Source organism: Enoplosus armatus, chromosome 18, assembly GCF_043641665.1.
Source record: "Enoplosus armatus isolate fEnoArm2 chromosome 18, fEnoArm2.hap1, whole genome shotgun sequence".
NCBI lineage: Eukaryota > Metazoa > Chordata > Actinopteri > Centrarchiformes > Enoplosidae > Enoplosus > Enoplosus armatus.
In genome coordinates this window covers 2398108-2407672 of record NC_092197.1, presented here as the reverse complement: position 1 = coordinate 2407672, position 9565 = coordinate 2398108, and the positions used below count along the sequence as shown (strand labels likewise).

The window sequence follows — 9565 nt, the reverse complement described above, 5'->3', positions numbered from 1 at the left end:
AAAATCAATAATTTTGTGTGAATATCACATGCAGTATCTCAGTTGATTGACAGAGAATTAATTGGTAACTCTTTTGGTAATCGTTTCAGTATTTTTTTTATGTTAAAACATTCCATGGTTCACAGCTGTGAAGATTTGCTGCTTTTCCTTTTAATAATTTTAGTAATGTTTAATATATTGTTAACTCTTCCCTCTGAGTGTCAGACACTCAGGAAATCTACTTCACCTGTTAATACACTACCTGACTATTTATTCTAAATGTTTAAGTGCAATACATATATAGTCATACACTTCAGTGCAACACATACATACATATACATTGTTATTGTATATATTTTTTTTACCTCATTGTTCACTTAAATACTGTAAATGTGTATATTTTTTATTTTCTATTTCTTATTTTTATATTTTGTACATACTTTTAGTTCTAAATTATGCCACATTTCTACTCTTGAATGGGAGCACCGGTACTGTACAATTTCCCCCCGGGGATCAATAAAGTATTTCTGATTCTGATTTCTGATTCTGAATAACATTGAGGTTTGGACTGTTGGTCGGACAAAACATTGTGAAGGTGTCACTCTGCGCTCTGGGTAATTGTGATGGCATTTTTCACTATTTTCAGAATGTTTACAAACCAAACAATCAATCGATCAATTGAGAAAATCATTTGTTGCAGTCTAATAAAAAATAATTAAAAATGAGCTCCACTTAAACCAACTACACCAGTAAAATCCTGCTATTACATTAATGCATGAGTAATAATACTCTAATGATATAATATATGATGGTATAAAAGTAACATTTTCAATACTTAGTTGTAACAGCGTATTTTTACAGTGTAGTATTAGTACTTTTACTTAAGTAAAGGATCTGAATACTTCCTCCACCACTGTATTTGAACTAATAAACAAGAGGGGTTGGTTAACAGCGTAGTGCCGCTGTCGGCCTGCAGGGGGCGACATCGCCCCGTCTCTTCTCCTTCATTTCCATGTAGAAAAATGGCGGACAGGAGCTGTGGAGGCTGCATCGGTTGAGCTGCTGGCAGTTTAAACACGACAGAAGGGCACACAGTCACCGTGGAAGGGACCGGCGTGTAGGGAGGCCACTGCCGCATGAGCAGGGCAAGGTTTATCTCCGAACTGGCAGAAAACTCCATTTATTTTTTCCCCCTCGAAACGAGAGTCTAGAGCCGAGTGAGGAGCCACGAAAACAAGTCGGACATGAACGGGGTAAGTTTGCTTGTTAGGGCATCACCAAACACAGGTTAAGTAGCGTGAAACGAAAGCTAGCTTAAGTGGTTTTTCACTTCCTTTGAGAATGATACTAACGCGTGTGCTTGTGTGCGTATTAGAGTTAATAATGCAATTTAATGGTATTTAAAACAAAATGTAAATTAGTGAAGTTACAGTAGCTACAAATGAGAGCCGTTTTTGTTGTTGAGTGCTTTGCTAACGTTAGCTAGTTACATGTGCCTGCTAGCTGAGGACATGACAGTAATTCTGAAATTAGACGAGACCAATAAACGCACGGATTCGTCTTTTTTTTTTAGGGGGTTTGACAGTTTAGAAGCAGCGGTTGAAGTGCATTTTAGTTTGAGTGGATTTGACAAGTAGATGATGAGCCAAGAGGCCTGTATGTATTGACTCTGGATTTAAAGGGACTGATGGGGGAGCTGATGTGGGTGTGGAGCCAGCATGGTGCCCTCTTCAGGGCCCCACCCACTGCTGGAAATGAACTAACTACTGTACTATTTATACTTTTACTCCACTCCACTGTATTTAACATCTGCAGTGACTAGTCACTTTTCAGATTAAGATCAAATACAATGCATTGTTGAAGATTAATCCAGTGGGTTTTTTATTTTTAAACTTTTTGACTGCTCAAGGCCCAAATAGCAGCACAGATTTGAGAAAAGTCCAATAAACTAAATTACATTTTTCTACTCTATTAATCATCTTACTACCCCATCATTAGATTTATCCTGTGACCATTTGAAGAGCCCTGACCTCTAGACTGGGAACCACTGGACTAAACTGTATATATGCTTACATATTGATGCATCACTATTAACAATCTAATAATAGTTATTATAAAAACACATCAGTCACAGGGGCCATTCTTCTGTATATTGAGTACTTTTACCTTTGATACTTTAAGTATATTTTGCTGAAGGAAGATCTTTTACCTTTATATTTTTACATGTTTGTTGTCAGCACCATCAGACCACGGCAAATTCCTTGTAATGTATGTTACTTGGCAATAAATAGTTTCTGATTCTGATAACTGGCCCGTGAAGGCTTTAGTCAGAGTTGTCTAACTACAGAACTACAGGGATGTGTCTGTTTTTATCTGTGTAATATATAAAGCCTGTACATGTTTTCAGAAAACGTGTGATAATTTTGGAAAAGTAATAGTGTGTGAGTTTTTAATTAACCTCTTAAATAAAATACTGTGCGTTCTGACTTAAGGTGCACTAACCACTGCTCTCTAAAAAAACACCATAAAGGATGCCCTGTGGACTTTACTTATAAACATACAATTTCTAGTGCATTTGTGTTTGTATATATGTGATTGAGAGCTGAAACAATTGATTAATAGATGGACAGAAATTTAATAGGCAACCATTTTGATCGATCGTTTCAGTGATATTTCAAACACAAATGCCAAAAAAGTCTGTTCCCAGCTTCTCAAATGTGAGTCGTTTATGACAGTAAAGTGAATATCATTGGTTCTAGTTTGTTTTATCTGACCAACAGGCAATGTGACAAAGTCATAGAATCAGGTTTTCTCTGAAGGATAAATTTGAGTAATATCTGCTCGCCCTTTATTGTTTTTTTGGAAGAAGTTTTTACTATTTTTAATTGATGTACGTTTCTCGATTATTTGTTTTGTCCGCTTGTACACTCTTCACTATGTTCTGTGCTCTTGTGAGTTCACTACGTTCTCTTTGTACTTCATTTATTTTATGGAAGTTGAAGCATACAGCTGCACCAACTTTATGAACACTAACAAGAGCATCAGTGAAAACATACATGGGAGGAACATGGACTGAATACATGTTCTCTCTGCATTCACAGGAGATTGTATGCAATAGCCATTCAGTCACTGTCTTAAGCGCCAACAAGTCCATATCACCGCTTCACGATGAGAAGATGATCATGCTGACACAGGAGGGAAGGTGCTCTCCAATATGCTGCCAGCAAATTGATGCTCAGAGGCAGGGAGAGGGTAAGTATCTCTGCTGCAGCTCTGCAGCTTGATCTCCAGCTGAGGAGAGCGCAGTTTTTTAGCGTGTAAACACTCCACAGGACAACAGGCCACTATTTATTTTTGTATTTCAGTAGATTATGTAATGGCAGGCAGTGAGAAGAAGTACAAACTCAAGATTTGACTGAACCACCAGGATAATATACTTGTTTTTTCATTCACTCCTTCCTTCCAGGCTGGAGAGCAAATACCATCAGCGCCAAACCAATAGACCCAAAGACACCCTGCTGGCCAGATGAACAGCTGTTGTCTCCGCAGCGCCACTGCACTCCGACCTGCCTTCGTTCCCCTGCCGATCTCTCCCTGCCTCTGAGCAACAGCTTATCTCACGCTCCCCTCCACGCCAACAACAACAGCAGCGCTCTCCACAGCCACCAGAGGAGAGGAGTCCGCCTCAAGGTCAAAGGAAAGAAATCCACACTAAGAAAGTACGCACGTCCTGATTATTGATGCATTTCTAAAGGTGGAAATCATATCAGACAACACGATATGCGATAGTTATTCATGTAGTTGTAATAGTTGTTGTTGCTTTCTCTTTCTCTCCACTACAGCACAGGAGGGAAAAACTCCCAGAACCGAAAAGTTACTGACTACTATCCAATCAGACGAAGCTCAAGAAAAAGTAAAACAGAGCTCAAGGTAAGATGAAATTACTTGTCTTATATACGATATACCATAATGGTTGGGAGATGTGACCGTATTGGCACGAATAAAAGGTGATATATCTTTCCTGGAAAATGCATTTGAAAAAGTGGGGGTTGTATTATATTATGGGTTGTTTGTATCCTTTAGGAGAAGTTTCTTCTAGTCTGTTTATATTGCGTCTTTCAGAGTTAGTTTAGCCATCTTAACTTTAATTGTATGATGTGTTTTGGTGCCACGGAGGAAATAAATTCCTGATGAGTGAAAACGAGTCGAAAGCATCTTCTGTCTTTACTGCAGAAACAGGAACAGGAAGTTTTATGAAGTTTCACTTTGACGAGAGGAAAGGCAAAACTACATGGATGAGGACTCAATCTTATCCTTGAACTAATAATAATATCTTGATGATGAGTTTATTATCTTCAAAATGCTTTTTTTCTTTTCTAAAAACACGTTTCAGAAATATAATCCAGGTCATTTTATGTTCGGGCCAATACAGTACTCTGATTCTGCTCGTGTGAAATTTACGTAGTTTTTATTTCCAATGTTTTGAATATATGTGTGTGTGTGTGTGTGTGTGTGTGTGTGTGAGAGAGAGAGAGAGAAATCCAATCTGCTCTTTCTCAGTATTTCTCAGTAATACCATCTCATGTTCCATTGTGTTCCCAGTGTGAAGAAAAGAAGCTCATAGACGATCTCATCACAAAGGGAATAGAGGAAGGAATGGAGGTAAATTGAGTTTTCTGCTTCCATCTTAACATCTGAAGCGTTACAATTTTATCACTTTCACTCCCTGGATTGGCACATACCAGCTACTGTACCATGACTGCTTCTTTTGTCCGTGTGGTGTGGCAGGGATGTGTTGCGACTGTCTTATTTTCAGGAAATTAAATTCCATAATGCAGGTTTCAACAAGACGTTTGAGTCCGATTTATCTTTCTTAGAAATGGGCGTTGTCTATCTAAAGTATCTGCATAGTATTTCAGTCAACATATGTGCCTTTAAACCCATTATTTGCGGGTGAAATCCTTTTAATATCTCCAATAGAAATGTACAACAATTTAATATACGTATTATATATGATTGGGATTCATGAATAGGGTTTAAATAACAGGAAATTGACTGAAATGGAGACAAAAAGAAACCAGATTCTTGTTGTTTGCACCTCCCAAATGACGTGTGTCTTGATTGAAAATCTCTCGTACTTTTTCTTAGGTGCAGCATATAGAAGGAAAGGGGAGAGCAGTGTTTGCCACTCGTGGTTTCCGGAAAGGCGAGTATGTGGTGGAATACTACGGAGACCTGCTGCAGATCACCGATGCCAAAAAGAGGGAGGCCGAATACGCTCAAAACCCTGCCACTGGCTGCTACATGTACTACTTCCAGTACCTCTGCAAAACCTACTGGTATGATTCACAACAAATTGATTTCTGTGATTCTGTGACTTAAAGCCACCCCGTCTTTGGCCGGTTGAGACTTATTCAGATCTTTTACCTAAGTGAAACTAGTAATACTACAGTGTAAAAATACTCCGTTACAAGGAAAAGTCCTGCATTCAAAATCTTACAAAATATACTTAAAGTACCAAAAGTAAAAGTACTCATAATGCAGAATAGCACATGTCAGAAGAATATATATTATATTACTGTAGTATTATTATTTGGGAAGTATTAATGTGTTCATCACTGGAGCTAATTTGAACTACTTTATATACTGCTGGGTAGCTTGATAACAATAATAATGATAATAATACATATTCGTAAGGATTATAACTCTAAAGTAGAAGATTTTCTGCCCTTTTGAGTTAATGGATAGAAGCTGTCGAACACTTTCCGGTATAAAGGCTGACATTAATGTAGTGTTCTGTTCTTTTGTGTCAACAGTGTGGACGCCACAAAAGAGTCTGAGCGAAAGGGTAGGTTGATAAATCACAGTAAAAATGGAAACTGCCAAACCAAACTCCACGACATCAACGGTGTCCCTCACCTCATCCTCGTTGCCTCTCGAGACATTGACGAGGGCGAGGAGTTGCTCTATGACTACGGAGACCGCAGTAAAGCCTCCATCGCGGCTCACCCGTGGCTCAAATATTGATTGATGGGTCCTCGGGTGGGAAAAAAAAAAAAAAGAAAAAAGAAAAGGGAAACGTACAGTAACACTTGTGTTTCTCATTAGCTCGTGTACAAAATGCCTTAGAAACAGAATGTGTACCCTTTTTGTTCCAATATTGAGGAGGTGGGATGGGCTTTATGTGTTCAGGGGGCGTTGATGGGGAACTTATCACATTTCAATTGAGAGCCATCTGCCTCGTCAGATGACATCTGTACTTTTTATTTATGTGTATATGAAACATTCTGGTTGTTTTGCAGCACATTTATTTTGTACATTTTGTATTACCTATAGACCAATGCTTCTACAGCATGCAGGTGGTAGTTAATGCTCTGCATTTTTATACTGCTTTTTCTTAATTAGTAGTTAGCAATACTTCTATTTATGGCCCCAGAGCCCTTTTTTGGATCAGCAAGAACTATGAGATGCAAATTACAAACCCTTTTTTAAAAGAAATATATATTCTGTTCATTGGGGATTTGATTTCAGTCATCAGAACTCACACAATCTACCATTGTTTAGTGGAAGTGTAAAAGTTTACCAAACTCATGGTAAGTTGGCGTTTTTGGGTCTCGATTATAACAAAAAAACCATTTGACTTTTTGAAGTATACAATAATGTAGTGTTGAACATACAGACTCGGAGAGTTACATACGAATACAGAAGTTTAAATTAATAATTTTCTTCCCTTTTCATTCCTCCTTTTCTTTTTAGTTTTTATTGATATTGTATTTTTTAATATTTAAGAAGCATTACAATACATTTGAATCATGTAGTGAAAGTTAAAATAATTCAAAGCTTTTCCTGTAATACCTACAATATGTTCTGTTCTGTTCCGCCTGTTTAAAAATCAAATGTACATGAAAGTTTGGCAGGTAAATATCTGCTGACATAAACAGACGGGTTGAGTTTCTCCGTGACCTCGATTGGCTCACATGATTATCAGTCCGTGTTCTCAGCTTGTCCAGTCTTCCTTTTTAATTTCACTTCAATATAAATTCTTCAGCTCACGACACTAAACACGTCTATATTACTGCACTGTGTTAATATATTTATTGGCTTGCTGTTGCAAATCCAAGGGTGGTTTAAAAGAATAGTTCAGTCACTTTGTTAAATGAGAAGATTGATTTCACTCATGTTTCTATGTTGAATAAGAAAGATAATCAGAGCCCTGAACCGGCCAAATCACCATAAAAGTAGCCCAATTTCCATTTGACATATTCATCAGTAACGGGCATTGATCAGTTTGCCGTATTGTTGTTGGGAAGGACGCCTCCCCGTCATGTTCTGTGGCTTAATTACGAGAGAAAGAGGAAAAATTAAGTGTTCAGTTCAGTCTGTTTTATTGATAAAAGTTTGAGCAAACACAAAACGATAAATGCTAAAACACATAGATGATACATTTAATGTAAAACGTCTTCACATCTATGAGCAGATGTGAACTTTTACAAGGATTTTATCACAAAACTGTGACCAAATAATCATTTGAATTGAATGAATGTCGTTGCGCGTCGAGCCTAACAAACAAGGTTTTTAATTATTTATATACATAATATAAAAGTAGTGATCACAAGCCGCTCAAAACTGTTTGAAAACTAACAATATAATAAAAAGTAGCTCAGCCGGGTGTAAAACCGCCCAGTCTGACAACACTGGTAACAGATTCTGTTACCTTTGGGCCGAGCCAGGCTAGCTTTTTCCCCCTGTTTCCAGTCTTAATGCTAAGCTAAGCTAATAGCCTGCCGGCTGAAGCTTCATATCTGAAGCAGGTGGAAACAGCTAGCCTCTATGTTGCAACTGTTGACAAGTTGCAGTTTTACGGGGCTCATGTGTCGGGACTATTTCTTGGCAACCAGCGGAGTGTTTATGCTAAGCTAAGCTAACTGTCTCCTGGCCGTAGCTTCATATTAACCGTACAGATATGAGAGTGGTATCAATCTTCTCGTCTTAACTCACAGCAAGACAGCGAATAAGTGTATTTCCCAAAATGTCAAACAGGTTAAAGCATCAGCCGGGGAAAAACACGTCAGCATTATTTCACAGCAAAGTTTTGCATTTGTCACAAACACTTTTTATGTTTAAAACCAGCCTCTCCAACACATCCAGACGTGTGTTGGTGAACCTCGTCCAACACGTAGTGGGTTTGGTGAACTGTTACACTCCTGCTGAATATTGTAGATCTTTGCAGGTTTTCTACACGTCTGTTCTTCCCGCTCACAGAACTGTCATATTGTTGACAACCGTATTTAACAGCTGAACCGCCAACAGGTCATTTTCTTACTTTATATTTTAGTAGCTTTTTCAGCCAGAAGGTCAAATTTTACCTCAGAGTTCTGGTCCAATCGCACTCTTCCCCTATTTATCTTATCGATCTTAATTTGTGTTTAAACGTATCGAGAAAATCACTGAGATACAAATCTTTCTTTTAGCTAACTTTTCAAATTTCTTTTAGCTAATTGGTAATAATTATATACAATATTTTTAAAGGAAATTTCCAATCCTGCGCATTACAGTACTTGTTTTGTTTTCTTTTTCATCCAGACGACATAAGTCACAGTGGCAGTATTTTAGCTTGAATTATCACACTACTAATTACGGATTAATGTACCACATGCAGTGCAGCAGTTGTGATTTTGAACATTGCTGGATGACACAGTGGACAGGTAACAGTTGAAGCCGCCTCTATTTTGTCACCTGGAAGTGTTCAAATCAGAATAATAAAGCACAAGTTTTAAAGCATTAGCCTGGTGATATTCTATATTTTAGTTACTGTCAACAAAGACCAAAACCAACAATGTATTAGGAGGAAACAGGAGGGGATGGTGCATTTGTTGGGGACTATCTTGAGCGGCGGATTAATCCACGGTGTGTGTGGCACTGAGTCAAAGTGAACTGTGTTCATGTGATGAAGGAAACAACAGTGAGGCTCACTGATGTGTTTTCACTAGTTTTTGGAAAACAACGGAGCTCCATGGCTCAGAGGAAGAAGCAGGCGTTGGTCTTTTCATGGGATTTGTTGACGGTACAGACAATTTAAAACATCACTTATCCTTTAAATACATTTTTTTTAATCTAAATACAGTAGAAGACAGGCTATAATTCAATTGAAATATACAAATGTACACAGTCATTGTTTGAATACAGTGGTTCAGTACAAGCATGAGTCATTCAAATGTGTTTGTGCTGGCTCTAATCTGTGTCTCCCGATGAAGTGGCAATTTAAAACAAATGTCTCATTCATTTTGTTGTATAGCACTTTATCGTCTTACAGGTGCTGTTTGTATTATTGCTGGTATTCTGTAAAATTATTATATGAGTTTGCTATCATTATTTTGGGGACTCCGTCTTAAAGGAATTGAAAATTGACATTTTAGGACGATTTGCTTTCTTGCAGAGAGTTCGAGGAGAACATCGAGACCACTCTCGTATCTTTCTGTTTAAATATGAAGCTTACAGCTACGAGAGACGGTTAGCTTAGCTTAGCATAAAGACTGGAAACGGGGGGAACCAGCTAGCGTGTCTCTGTCCAAAGGTAACAAAAATT

The 9565-nt window shown here is 38.0% G+C and overlaps 1 protein-coding gene across 1 annotated transcript; it reads left to right on the top strand.

Moving 5' to 3' along the window:
* Positions 1-1071: 1071 nt before the first annotated feature.
* kmt5aa (lysine methyltransferase 5Aa) lies at positions 1072-6740 on the top strand. The gene is made up of 7 exons (XM_070924544.1): positions 1072-1232; positions 3081-3231; positions 3446-3698; positions 3822-3909; positions 4582-4641; positions 5128-5318; positions 5796-6740. Exons 1-7 carry the CDS (start codon positions 1224-1226, stop codon positions 6004-6006), a joined length of 963 nt encoding a protein of 320 aa, XP_070780645.1. The 5' UTR covers positions 1072-1223; the 3' UTR covers positions 6007-6740.
* The last annotated feature ends 2825 nt before the right edge of the window (positions 6741-9565 follow it).

Excerpts from the sequence above, each read along its gene's own strand:
- kmt5aa (XM_070924544.1), top strand. Across the intron at positions 4,642-5,127 it reads GAATAGAGGAAGGAATGGAG|GTGCAGCATATAGAAGGAAA; the intron begins GTAAATTGAGTT and ends ACTTTTTCTTAG. Across the intron at positions 5,319-5,795 it reads TACCTCTGCAAAACCTACTG|TGTGGACGCCACAAAAGAGT; the intron begins GTATGATTCACA and ends TTGTGTCAACAG.